The following is a 14,677-nucleotide window of genomic DNA, read 5'->3' on the forward strand; positions in this document are numbered from 1 at the left end:
CATCAGGACCACTTCAGTAGCCATAGTACTCCTGGCAACATATCTACATACCGGGCTGTAGCAGATATGATTCTTGGAGTAACCCTTTAAGGAGGTTATCTTAAATTGGTTCGTTATTTCTTTAAATTGGGAACAGTATCTCTTGGAATGGAAGAAATGCCAAGAATTATCGAAGTAGCTTTTTTGGTGTCTCTTTTAAATCATTAGAGGACATGTATAGAATTCCGTCCGTGTGTCTGTCTGTATAATGATTGTTTTATCGCAGGCAGCACCGCTGGAAGAAGAGAGGTATTGCCATTACTCCCACAATGTTCGGAATAAGTTTCACTCTTACCTTACTGAACCAGGTTTGCTAACATTTTCCTTCTTTATCTGCTGAATGTATATTTGTACATTATAAATGTGTCCAGGTATCCACCCACCACACTTTACTCATTGTAGAACATAAATCAGCTTAATTAAACAGCACTATACTTTGTAATTTTCCTCCATACAGCTTCCCTTAGTTTGATTAAGCCTATACATATGTTACAGACAGACTGACAGGTAGGTAGTTAGGTAGATGATAGATGGTAGATGGTAGGTAGGTAGATGGTAGGTAGGTCGGTAGATGGTAGGTAGGTAGGTAGGTAGATGGTAGGTAGTTAGGTAGATGATAGATGGTAGATAGGTAGGTAGGTAGATGGTAGGTAGGTAGGTAGATGGTAGGTAGGTAGATGGTAGGTAGGTAGATGGTAGGTAGGTAGGTAGATAGGTAGATGGTAGGTAGGTAGGTAGGTAGGTAGGTAGATAGATGGTAGATAGAAAGGTGGGTAGATAGATAGATAGATCAATCTTCTGAAGGGAAGGAATGATAATGGGGCACTAGTCTTCACCCTTACAATTTGACTCTGTCCCCTGACTTTTTGCACTCTATCTGTATATTTAACCTCTGACCCAATGAGCGGTCGGAACATTTTCAACTCCTCAATCTATATATAGGTGTATTTAGTACAACACCAAGTTTAAATGGGTCAGACTTCACTCCATGACTACCCAATCACATTAGAAAACAGGACAGTACAGGCCAATCTTGGTTGTTTGCTTTTATAATATATATTCAGCAAATAGGTGATGGTACCCCTTTACTAGTGCAAATGTCAGGTTAAAGAAATCAAATATATGGATACAAATAAACAAACACTTATTTAACGTTTGAAAGTATTACAACTTACTGTAGATATCCTTTTTGCTATCATAAAATTAAATAAATGTTATATTTATTTTTTTCCATTCTAAGGACATTTCTGTGTCAGTGGATTCGTACTGTGCGGCTGTTAACATGTGTTATATTTATTTATTCTTGTTACAGGCCGGAGCGTTGGTCCATGTGTACACGGATGGGTCCGTTTTGCTTACTCACGGGGGGACTGAAATGGGTCAGGGACTTCACACCAAGATGATCCAGGTGTGGAACAGAGATACTTTTAATGCATGGTGGCCGAGAGCATGGACTGGTGTTATGATCGTTCTGCCATTGTTACAGCGATAAAGACTGCATCCATCTCTAACCATGCTGAGATTAGATATGAGTATATGTAATTCAGTGTCTGAGTTATTGATTGATTAGTTTAAAGGGACAATATAGTCAACTACAGCTTAATGTAGTTGTTCTGGTGAGTATAATCATTCCCTCCAAGCATTTTCATGCAAACACTGCCTTTTCAGAGAAACATTACAGAGAAAATGCAGTGTTTACATTGCCCCCTAGGGACACCTCCTGGTGGCCACTCCTCAGATGGCTACTGGAAGTGCTTCCTAGGGCAGTGCTGCACAGTAGGCAGCACTGCCGTTCAGCTTTTCCACGCTTTGCATGGAGACGCTGACTGGCCAAAACTGTGTTTGGCCCCACCCCCATCTCGCCTCCTTGTCAATTTCAGTCAATGGGAAAGCATTGGATTGGCTGATGTCACCAAGGGAGTGGGTCAGGGGCGGGCCAGCACCGGTGGACAGGACAGGCTCTGGAAATAAGGTGAGTTGTAACCCCTTCCAAGGGAGTTAAGGGGGGACAAGTCACCTACATTGTGGTTTTAACACTTTAATGTCAGGAATACATGTTTGTGTTCCTGACCCTATAGTGTGCCTTTAATTATATTAGGCCATTTATTTTATGATCTGTGCATTTGAATCAGAAACACTGAAGGTTTGGAACATGGGCTGCAATGCAGGTAGCGCAATGCAGGAATATTCTACAGAATTAGCAGTCTCAATCCATAAATAAACTGCCTCACTCTATAGGTTTAGTTATATCAGCCTATTTATATAGCTGCCTCACTCTACAGGTTATATCAGTCTATTTATATAGCTGCCTCACTCTACAGGTTTATCTCAATTTGTTGATCTAATTGCCTGACAACTTTAGTTGTCTCTTTCTTTAGGTTTAGATAACACACTCTGTAAGTTTGGTTTCCCTACTCTGTAGGTTTTTAATCTCTTCTAAAATATATCTTTAAGATGAAATCAGTGAAATCAGCAGACATCCCATAAAAACTCTGATGCAACATTCCAAAGTTTCTCTTTTACAAATAAAATCACGTAAACTGCAGCACCACCTGCTGTGCAGAAGTGGTAATATTACAACTTTGTTTCCTTTCCAACATCCAAAGAACCTACTTATGAAAGTCCAGAATAATGGTCCAATTTGGCACCTTAACATGTGGGTGGCAACAGTAGCTCTATCACAGATCTGAGATTGAACTGCGCAAGACTTACTCTGGCATTGTAAACAATATAAATAAATAAAGCAGCTTAATTAGAAGTGCTCTATTATAGGTTATATCTTCACTTGGCATTTCCAGTGCTGCAAATTATTGTTTTTTTATCGTAGGTCGCCAGCAAAACTTTGAAAATACCAACTTCAAAAGTATTTATAAGTGAGACGAGCACCAATACGGTCCCCAATACATCTCCTACTGCTGCATCGGCCAGCTCTGACCTCAACGGGATGGCGATTTATGTGAGGCTCTCTATCTATTAATTAATGAATGTGACGTGTGTGATAAATTATATAGAGATGCAGAAAAATGTGCACTTATTGTAAATGGAGGGATGCAAAAGGGTAATATTTAATAGTATTGTTTAATGTGTGTGTATATATATATATTTATAGAATAAGATTTTTTAAATTGTGCATGTGTATCATAAAGAGGAATACAAAATGTTTTGTTTTTTTATTGTTTAATTGCATGTAAATGTGTGATCATGGGAGGGCTGGCCAGAGGAGGGGGGGGGGGGGGGAGGGGGTTAGGGGAGTAGGGGGAGAAGGACCAGGCCGCTAGTATAGAGAGGTTTGTGGTGTGCAGCCTCACAGAACAAAAAATACATTATGTAACCATATGCTTTTATTATTAATGTAATAAATCTAATGCAGTATTAGTATAAAAAACTCAATATAAAATTAAGAAAGGGGACGGAGTGTGGTTCACCTCAAGATGGACTATTTGTACTATTGTCCCTCGCCACATGTAGCCTGCAGTGTAATAAGAAAGCACATGGAATATAATAAGTAAATGTCAAGTTGTCAGCTATATCATCTCATCCTCAGAGAAGATATACAGTGAGGGGAAAAAAGTATTTGATCCCCTGCTGATTTTGAACTTTGCCCACTGACATAGAAATGATCTGCCTAATATTTTAATGGTAGGTGTATTTTAACAGTGAGAGACAGAATAAGAAAAAGAAAAAATCTGTAAACCCCAATATTCAGTATTAGAAGTAACCCCAATTTTGTTTTAAACCAACCTGACACCTACCCATTTATTGATTAGGTTATTGCCCTCCAAAGTCAGCTGTATTAAGAGAAACTCTCTGCTAATATTGAACACAGCGGAACACAGGATCTAAGACAGTATCAATACGTTTTTTCTCCATTTAGAATGCTTGTCAGAAACTCCTGAAACGGTTGGAACCTTATAAACTGTCAAAACCTTCTGGGACATGGGAGGACTGGGTATGTACTTACGTATACCTTCACATGGTCTTGTATAGATAGAGGGACAATGCTCTGAAAAAACAGAACCCTCACTTACATCTCTAGGTACCTCTCTTAAATGACTTTTGGCGTTATCTGAAGTTCATACTAAATCCAGACATCACTTACCCCAGAGTGTGCAAGGATATCAACCCGTCCAAAGGCCAGTAAAAAAATAAATAAGCTATTATCCGGAACATCCTTAGCTATCCCATATTTGTCATTCATCATTAAGATATATATGATATTCCAAAATATCAACAAACAAGTTACAATATAAGCATGGTTATTTCACTATATCCAGCATTCTAAAAAACTTTTTATAAAATAAAATTTGGCAGAGTAATGACCCTTATAGACTTAGCTGGACGGTCCTTGGTATTTTTATGTTGTAACATTTTCTCGTGTGGGTTTTTTGGCTTACTTCTAGGTAATGGCTGCTTACGTGGACAGAGTGAGTCTCTCAGCCTCAGGATTTTATAAGTATGTGACTAGGTTTGGGTGATTTTAACTATATTGCTGAAAATGTTATGTGAATGATATTTAGGATTATTTTATAGCTTTTTACTGTTGGATACGAAAGAATTCAGTCTGTCATTACTCTACTCAAAGTAGTACAATAATATTAAGCCTTAGAAAGGTTAATTTAACATTGTACATCTATATCTGCTATTTGTTTGGTAAAACCAACAAAGTATGTCATGTGTTCCAATAACCATACCCTCTTAATTATTTATTAATTATGACCTAGATATGATGATGTCATATCTAGGTGATGTCCTGTCAGCCATAGTTAATGTGGTGTTTGAATTAAATATATTACAATTATAGACTAGTTTTACAGCAAGTGGCAAAGCATTTTTCTAAATATAGTTCCACAGTAGCCAGAGTGCTACATGTTCAGTAAGATGCTAGCTGGGGCTGCACGGGACATGCCCAAGTGGCCTCAAAATTAGGAAAAATATCTGTCTGGTGTAGGTATATCATAGAGCTGATGAGATTCCAATCTGAGTCTCAACACAATATGGCACATTGTATGATTTCATCCCATGAAAACAAGTTCACAATATTGTGTGAAGTTCCATTGAATTTATATTTAAGTTTATTTAAAAGTAAAAAAAATGTAATACTTGTTTACTATGTTAGAACGAAGGTGGAAAAGCAATACCCAGGTAGACAGGTGGACATTTTGTGCCTCTAACTAAAGACAATAGAAAAAAAAATAGAATTAATGTTTTTAATGATATGTGAACCTCCAGGCAGAATTCATGGTTACACAAGGATAGTTAAGTGCATTGAATAAACTCCGATATTTCAATATACAAGCATTTCGTTAGCAGTATTTAAGTCTCTGCCTCTCATACCTCTATGATAAAGTAGATTTAGCCATGAAACAATAGTTTGATAGTCTCACTGTATTCAATGTATTCTGCTCTGTTTGCCAATGACATAGTGACTCAACAGCCATTAGGATTAGTTAAGGATTAGATATGATAAAATAGTTTTAGTGGTTGGCACGCTACCAGATATGTTTAGAATGTCAAAGGGGTTTTCTTTTTTACTATCCTGCCTTGAAGTAATTTTTTTGGCTTCTTGTAGAACCCCTGGAATTGGATATGACCCTGTTAAAAATGAGGGTAACCCCAGTAATTATTTTAGCTATGGTGTGGCCTGCTCTGAAGTGGAGATTGACTGTTTAACTGGAGATCATAAGGTAAAAAATGGCTAATATTTTGTTTTTCATAATTTTGGGATGCTGTGGATAGCTATTATGTAAACCTCTAGGTGTTGTAGAGCTATAGTTCCAAGAATGCTTATGCAACATCAATTATAGAAATGTAATCTCAAAATGGTTTGAGTTTGGACGCCAATGGTCTAGAGAAGGGGTTGCCAACTCAGTCCTCAAGACACATCACTGGTCTGCCTTGCGCACTGGATTGAGCACCACTGGTCTCAGTTCGTGGGGGTGGTAGAGCCACAATGTTTTTGAGTTGTGACCTTCATAATGCTTTGCAGCCAAGAGGTTGGGAATAGATCATGTCATCTGCACAACTTCAACAACTGGGGATCTTCCATTTCACCATGCTTGGTTTTGAGTTAGTTTCTACATGTTTTTTAAATTTTTTATCTTTCTGCTCTTTAATTTTGATTTCCTCTGGCCAAAATTAAGAAGCTATATGCTTATATAAATCATAATTGATTAGATGTTTTGGGATCTTTTAGTAAGGAATATATAGGAATCGTATAATTGATGATATATATCTCTTGTTTAAGTTTGTTATCTTGTGGAGAATAATTGGTAAGCGATAAAATACATCAAATTATCCTCATGTTTTTCAGAACCTGCGTACACACATAGTAATGGACGTAGGCACCAGCCTTAACCCTGCTATAGATATAGGACAGGTGAGTCAGCTTGTTATGGATAGAGCAGTAAAAACTAAACTGAGATTTGAATAGTTCATATAAAATGGATTTATTTTATAGAGTGCACTCAATTGACTACTCTAGATGCATGAGAGAATGTATCAGTTCAAAGGGAAAATATTCGAATTATTGAGAGAGATTTATAAATGTGAGATAAGTAAAAGTGAAGAAATGTTCTGATAGTTGAGTGTTCTTGCTGATTCTATTGGTTTCTATGGTAATTGCACAATTTCTAGAGTTTTGCACCAATTTTCTATTAGTGATGCTTCTATAAATCTTCCTCACTGTATTGAAGAGTTTAAAGTAGATTGTCTACCATATGAGATTGGTCTATATTTCTCTAAAATGTTTATATTATATATGAAACCCTTGGTAGGCCATTTTTCGAGCCAGCGAACTGCTCTTTCAAAAAGAAAACAGGGTGATTATACGGTTCTATATGAGTGGTGATAAAATGAGTCGGGAAGAAAGCTCATTTGAACGGCAAATTTTTCCTGTGCTGTATTAAAAAAAATAAAAAAAAATCAAACTCAGACCTTGATGAGTTCACTTTAAAACAATATTAGGGGAACATATAATGACGTGAGAGAGGTTGTGATATATATGTAAAAGGGTAGAAAAGTTTGGAGGAACCCATGTTTTCTTTAGTGTATCACAAAGATAATGCATGAAAATGCATGAAAAATATGCAAAAATTATATTTATATTTCAAGTTCCTTCATTGGTTCCTCTGCAGTTTGGGAGTAAGCTCTGCCAAGACCAGGAAATAACTCGACAAATCAGGATGCTCTTATTTCAGTGCAAGGTGAACATATCCCTTTTGTGAGGCTCGTAGCTCAGTACTCGGCAGAAATCCCATTCTTGAGAAAAGACTCTCAAATCGCTGCCTAAGCGGATATCAGTGGAACTGTATTTACTAACAGTGTAATGACAGCTCCACATACAGTTTTATTAAAGGAACTAACAGATACAATTTAATTAACATAATAATTACCCCACTTGTGCTACTGTGGATGCATGTCGTTCTTACTCTGAATGATCTTCTTCCGTAGATCGAAGGTGCCTTTGTCCAGGGTCTGGGCCTTTTCACTTTAGAAGAAATGAAGTACTCCTCGGATGGGTTTCTGTACACGCGAGGCCCTGGCATGTATAAAATTCCATCCTTCGGTGACATTCCCACTGAATTCAATGTATCTCTGTTACGCGACTGCCCAAACAGCAAAGCAATTTATTCCTCCAAGGTAGGACGGCCACATGGACTAAATGAATTGTATAACATTACCTTTTACACAAAACAGGAGATGTGTTTTACCAGAGATTTGTACATTGGTGTGATATTATCAGTGTCTAAGAAGTTAGGTTAAAGTAAAATAGATTGAGGATGTTCAAGACTGGGTGATTTTAATAATTTTATATCTCAATGTGAAATCTCGTTACTGGGAGTATTATTGCTGTGGTGCTCTGTTATACACTCAGACACATTACTGGGAGTATTATTGCTGTGGAGCTCTGTTATACACTCAGACACATTACTGGGAGTATTATTGCTGTGTAGCTCAGTTATACACTCAGACACATTACTGGGAGTATTATTGCTGTGGAGCTCTGTTATACACTCAGACACATTACTGGGAGTATTATTGCTGTGGAGCTCTGTTATACACTCAGACACATTACTGGGAGTATTATTGCTGTGGAGCTCTGTTATACACTCAGACACATTACTGGGAGTATTATTGTTGTGGAGCTTTGTTATACATTCAGACACATTACTGGGAGTATTATTGCTGTGGAGCTCTGTTATACATTTAGACACATTACTGGGAGTATTATTACTGTGGAGCTCTGTTATACATTTAGACACATTACTGGGAGTATTATTGCTGTGGAGCTCTGTTATACACTCAGACACATTACTGGGAGTATTATTGCTGTGGAGCTCTAGTATACACTCAGACACATTACTGGGAGTATTATTGCTGTGGAGCTCTAGTATACACTCAGACACATTACTGGGAGTATTATTGCTGTGGAGCTCTGTTATTCACTCAGACACATTACTGGGAGTATTATTACTGTGGAGCTCTGTTATACACTCAGACACATTACTGGGAGTATTATTACTGTGGAGCTTAAAGGACCATTATAGACACCCATACCACTTCAGCTTAATGAAGTTGTCTGGGTGCCAGGTCCATCTAGGGCTAACCCTGCCTGCTGTAAACATAGCAGTTTCAGAGAAACTGCTCTGTTTACATATGGGTTAATCCAGCCTCTAGTGGCTGTCTCATTGACAGCCGCTAGAGGCGGTTCCGCGCTTCTCACTGTGATTTTCACAGTGAGAAGACGCCAGCGTTCATAGGAAAGCATTGACAATGCTTTCCTCTGGACTGACTGAATGCGCGCATGGCTGCACATTCACATTCAGCCGATGACGTCCGAAGGAGGAGAATAGTCCCCAGCACCGAGGGAGCCCGGCACTGGAGAAAGGTAAGTGATTTAACCCCTTCCTCCCACTTCAGCCCGGCGGGAGGGGGGCCATGAGGGTGGCAGGGACCTATTAATACTATAGTGCCAGGAAAACGAGTTTGATGGATGGATATTTTATTATATTTATTAAACAGCTATTGAAAAAGAAAAAAGCTTGGGACAGTATTAATAATTACATTCATTTTGTTAAGGCTGTTGGAGAACCTCCACTTTTCTTGTCGGCCTCAGTATTTTTCGCGATAAAGGACGCCATTACATCAGCAAGGCTGGAGGCAGGTATTACTGGGCTGTTTCGACTGGACAGCCCGGCCACGCCGGAGAGAATCCGCAATGCCTGTATCGATAACTTCACTAAACTGGTAAAAGCCTCTGTATTATTGCTTTACGTTCCATGACAATGAGAAACACGTTGTTTTGAGATGGGCCATTCGTTGCTTTAGCACTCCGACTGTTAATAGTTGCTTGAAATGTGCTATCCTTTCTATTTCACGTGACTGAGTTACACATTGCAGGCCATAATTGTGCTGCCTCAGACATACATTCTGAAGGGCTGGACACTGGGTAATGATTAGGTCACAAGTAGGTGACAGTATTACCATTGCTGTTTTAAATTGAATTTGTCAGAAATCCATTCTGTACAAATTGTTATAGAGCAGTGCAACATGTCCACGATTTATTTCCTTTAAAGGAACACCATAGCGTTAGGAATACAAATTTGTATTCCTAACACTGTAGAGCCCAAGTTACCTAAACTGTTAACTGGGTATTTAACCATTTTTTTGCTTACCTTAATCCAGCGCCGGGCTCCCTCGGCGCTGGTGACCTCTCCTCCTTCATCGACGTTCTCTGAAACTATGTTTTTAGCTGCATAGTTAAAACTAGGGAGACCTGGCACCCAGCCCACTTCATTGAGCTAAAGTGGTCTGGGTGCCTATAGTGGTCCTTTAAGAGACTTCATGTAGGTGAATTATGAAAATGTGTGACCCATCTTATAGTCATATTGCTGCTGCTCTGTCACCAGTGCCAATAAGCTCCTGCTCGGAGCTACCATAAACCTTTGCAGTTACTCACAAGTTGTGATGTGGTTTGTTATTATAAAATAATGTATTTTCGAATTCTGCAATGTCCTCAGACAGTGACAGTGTCGCTTTAAAAGCACATTACTGGGAGTATTATTGCTGTGGAGCTCTGTTACACTCAGACACATCAACAATACACCTCCTAGAAAAGAGGGACATTAGGTTAGAAAAGGGGACAGAGGGATTTGGGACTTTCCCTTCTAAATAGAACCACTTCAGAGGAGATATGAAGTAATTCAAAGGATTATGGGAAGTATCTGGTACAGAATTTGGGTAGATCACTGTTCTGCCAATGTGTGTTAATGATCCACTCACAGGCCAGGGTGTGAGGGTTTGTCTACCAAAGAAGAAGGAACCCTATATAAATGGCAGTGTCTGACTAGCCTGTGCTAAAGTTCGAATATCATTAAACTTTACCTTATCCACAGGTTTATAGGATCTTGCTGTAGGCGCTATGTAAAAATGTGATAGCCAGTATCTGAGGTACACAAACGGCTCATTTTTAAGATACATGGAATTGCTTTAACTTTACTGAGCATTGGGTAGAGGAATGCATTGGGGTCTATTTCGCCCTCTGTCTCCTTTCCCCCCCCCCCCCAAATGTTCTTTCCATTGTTTTCCTGTTTTCTGCCCTCAAGACTACCCAGTATCAGGAACAGTTATTAATATAATGTCAGCAACCCTCTATAAAAGTAAATCTTTATAATTATAGTGACATCCATAAAGAAAAATGTGTAATTATTAATAATTCATAGAATATATATAAACATCATATTCTTAAAGGAGCTGGTCATAGAACGATATTGTCTGAGCTATGTGACCGGACGTCAGGAAATACCAACGTTTCAGAGTAGAAGCCTTTAACAAAGGATTAACATGTTCATAGCAATAAATATAGCGTATGGAGGAGGAACAGATGTACTTTGTCTATGGTATTCATGTTACCCATGGGTATTATTTATTTAAAGGTCCTCTGTTCTGTTCTCTTGCAGTGTCCAGTTCTGGAACCAGGAACCTTTAAGCCATGGGCTGTTCAAGTGTGACAGAGAAATCTAACATGCGCCATCCTTCCAAGCCAAGGGCTTTCAATGACTACCAATATATATTTCTATTGTAGTGGTCACCTATAATTTAGAACTCCAGAAATCCTGGATTTCATGTTTTCTGGATTGACCATAGCTGGAGTACAGAGGAAAATCTAAGTTTTACAATAAACACATTTTCATTGAAGAACTGCTAAGGCTACTTGGAATATTGTACAATATATAAAGGGCGTCCAACCGGCAACACATGGGCCAGATAGTGCACAAAATACGTTTTCTTAAACTCTTTCTGCTTGCAAAATCAATGTTCTGTCCTAGAGTTCCCTAGGGTTTAAACCACGTGGATTTTGAATGGTGTACAGCTCATCCAATTAAAACGTGAACTGCACTTAATACTTTCACTTCTAACCTAGATGATCGTATACTCATTTTTGTTTCCTGTTTTTTTTAATAACCTGTAAATGTGGAACAAGAGCTCATTCCTTGCACCATAATCACTACAGTGTAATGTAGCATTCATGATGTATCTATAGGGGTTTCTTGCCTGACATCTCCCATCCAGGGGGGGTTTATTCCGACTGCCAACATTAAAAAGGAAAATAAAGGAAAATGTACTATACAACGAGTTAGGATGTGTCCCTACATGGGCATTGCCCTGCAAATAGTTGTAAAATGATTGATATTTGTTAAACACACTTTGACATCTGGTAATTGGAAGAATCTGTTTAATGTGATTTTAATATAGTTGAATGTTTACATGTGATGCTTATTCCTAATGTATTAAAATGTCTCCTGAAACCAGACATCCAAAAATAAAATAAATTCATTTCTGAACTGCAACATGTGTGACTGTCTCTAATTGTCTGTATAAATCATTTTAATAAGTGTATGTGTTTCACATTCTATCAGTAACAGAACACTCATGTGCCGTTGGAGAGATCACCGATGAGGCACAAGTACATTGGGCTGAATCAATATCCAGGTACTGCCTGGACCGGGGGACCATCTTTGGAGATGTTAGAATCACAATATGGAATGAATAACCTGGTAGGACCCAGCTCTCGAGCAGCCAGACACATATAGAGAGTAGATTCCTCCATTATATTTAAAAAAAAAAGTATAACCTGTAATACATTCTCTCAATCTAAAAATAACAAAAAACAAAACAAAGAGGAAACTATGTATTGAAGTAAAGCAAAATGATTCACCCCCCACCCCACCCAAATTATTACCTGTTCTATTTTTTTGTTTTTACAGAGCCCATGTACACATCATCACAACAATCACCCGTATTCAAATAAGGAACCAATGAAATAGACGTTAGGTTAGGTTACAGTTAGTTATACTGGGTGGGTATATTATTAAAGGGACACTCCTGGCTTATTAAAGGGACACTCCAGGCTCCCACACACATTAGGTGCACTGTGTAGGTTAGGTTACAGTTAGTTATACTGGGTGGGTTTATATTATTAAAGGGACACTCCAGGCTCCCACACACGCTAGGTGCACTGTGTAGGTTAGGTTACAGTTAGTTATACTGGGTGGGTTTATATTATTAAAGGGACACTCCAGGCTCCCACACATGTTAGGTGCACTGTGTAGGTTAGGTTACAGTTAGTTATACTGGGTGGGTTTATATTATTAAAGGGACACTCCAGGCTCGCACACACGTTAGGTGCACTGTGTAGGTTAGGTTACAGTTAGTTATACTGGGTGGGTTTATATTAATAAAGGGCACTCCAGGCTCCCACACACGTTAGGTGCACTGTGTAGGTTAGGTTACAGTTAGTTATACTGGGTGGGTTTATATTACTAAAGGGACACTCCAGGCTCCCACACACGTTAGATGCACTGTGTAGGTTAGGTTACAGTTATACTGGGTGGGTTTATATTATTAAAGGGACACTCCAGGCTCCCACACACATTAGGTGCACTGTGTAGGTTAGGTTACAGTTAGTTATACTGGGTGGGTATATTATTAAAGGGACACTCCAGGCTCCCACACACGTTAGGTGGACTGTGTAGGTTAGGTTACAGTTAGTTATGCTGGGTGGGTTTATATTATTATAAGGGACACTCCAGGCTCCCACATACGTTAGGTGCACTGTGTAGGTTAGGTTACAGTTTTACTGTGTGGTTTTATATTATTAAAGGGACACTCCAGGCTCCGAAACATGTTAGATGCACTGTGTAGGTTAGGTTACAGTTATACTGGGTGGGTTTATATTATTAAAGGGACACTCCAGGCTCGCACACACGTTAGGTGCACTGTGTAGGTTAGGTTACAGTTAGTTATACTCGCTGGGTTTATATTAATAAAGGGACACTCCAGGCTCCCACACACGTTAGGTGCACTGTGTAGGTTAGGTTACAGTTATTTATACTGGGTGGGTTTATATTACTAAAGGGACACTCCAGGCTCCCACACACGTTAGATGCACTGTGTAGGTTAGGTAACAGTTATACTGGGTGGGTTTATATTATTAAAGGGACACTCCAGGCTCCCACACACGTTAGGTGCACTGTGTAGGTTAGGTTACAGTTAGTTATACTGGGTGGGTATATTATTAAAGGGACACTCCAGGCTTATTAAAGGGACACTCCAGGCTCCCACACACATTAGGTGCACTGTGTAGGTTAGGTTACAGTTAATTATACTGGGTGGGTATATTATTAAAGGGACACTCCAGGCTCCCACACACGTTAGGTGCACTGTGTAGGTTAGGTTACAGTTAGTTATGCTGGGTGGGTTTATATTATTATAAGGGACACTCCAGGCTCCCACATACGTTAGGTGCACTGTGTAGGTGTCACGACACTCCTTAGTCGACATGCCCTCGTGCAGTACTCGCACTCACCACTGTTTCTGTTTGGCACTGTTTCTCATTTCCTTTCGTTAGGCACTACACCTGGCCCTTGTTTAGCACCTATATATTCTGGTTTCTCCCCTCACTCCCTGTCAGATCATTATCCTCTATCCTTGACCCTGTACCTGCTGTTTCCTGGCTCCTGGCTCCTGGCTCCTGGCTCCTGGCTCCTGGCTCCTGGCTCCTGGCTCCTGGCTCCTGGCTCCTGTGTCTTGTTTCCTGAGTATCCTGAGTATCTTGTGTTTCCTGATCTGGTGTTCCGATGTCCTTATGGTCCTGTGTCCTGTGCCTCCTGTTCCAGTGTTTGCCTGCAGTGTTCCTGTCTAGACTCCTTCTCCAGTGATTCTGACCTTGCTGCATTATTTCTGTGTGACCTGCTTAGGACTTTGCCCCTTGATGTTCATTTTGTACTTGGTTGCTGTACTAACCTGACTAAGCCTTTACCTTTGCCTAGGACTATCGTGGACTCTGCCTGCTCTATTGTATATATTGGGTTATTGTATATATTTATATATTTGTGGCATTGTCATATTTTGTTTTGTATATATTATATATATCTATATCCTTTTGGTTTGCCTTAATACATTTTCTTTATTACTCCATTTATCGTGTCCTAGAATTATTTCTCTGCTAAGTTGGTTCCCACACTTAAAGGGACAGTGCTGTTGCAGGGCAGCACCCCTTCATGTCATGACTGAATGATCTGACCACTTGGAACCGGCAGAGTATAATGTCTAGGATCACTATGAAGAACCTTGTTGG

At 39.3% G+C, this 14,677-nt stretch overlaps 1 protein-coding gene across 2 annotated transcripts in view; it reads left to right on the plus strand.

Moving 5' to 3' along the window:
- XDH (xanthine dehydrogenase) overlaps positions 1 to 11,888 on the plus strand; it is a 75,249-nt gene extending 63,361 nt beyond the window's left edge. For both annotated transcript variants that reach the window (XM_063444072.1, XM_063444073.1), the window contains 10 exons: positions 266 to 347; positions 1,352 to 1,447; positions 2,867 to 2,995; positions 3,914 to 3,988; positions 4,440 to 4,492; positions 5,609 to 5,723; positions 6,350 to 6,415; positions 7,489 to 7,677; positions 9,118 to 9,285; positions 10,998 to 11,888. In XM_063444072.1, the coding sequence (XP_063300142.1) occupies positions 266 to 347; positions 1,352 to 1,447; positions 2,867 to 2,995; positions 3,914 to 3,988; positions 4,440 to 4,492; positions 5,609 to 5,723; positions 6,350 to 6,415; positions 7,489 to 7,677; positions 9,118 to 9,285; positions 10,998 to 11,048 (1,024 nt within the window). In that variant the 3' untranslated portion in view covers positions 11,049 to 11,888. The remainder of the gene's footprint in view (positions 1 to 265; positions 348 to 1,351; positions 1,448 to 2,866; positions 2,996 to 3,913; positions 3,989 to 4,439; positions 4,493 to 5,608; positions 5,724 to 6,349; positions 6,416 to 7,488; positions 7,678 to 9,117; positions 9,286 to 10,997) is intronic.
- The last annotated feature ends 2,789 nt before the right edge of the window (positions 11,889 to 14,677 follow it).

The sequence above is a fragment of the Pelobates fuscus genome, chromosome 2 (genome assembly GCF_036172605.1).
Source record: "Pelobates fuscus isolate aPelFus1 chromosome 2, aPelFus1.pri, whole genome shotgun sequence".
Classification (NCBI taxonomy): domain Eukaryota; kingdom Metazoa; phylum Chordata; class Amphibia; order Anura; family Pelobatidae; genus Pelobates; species Pelobates fuscus.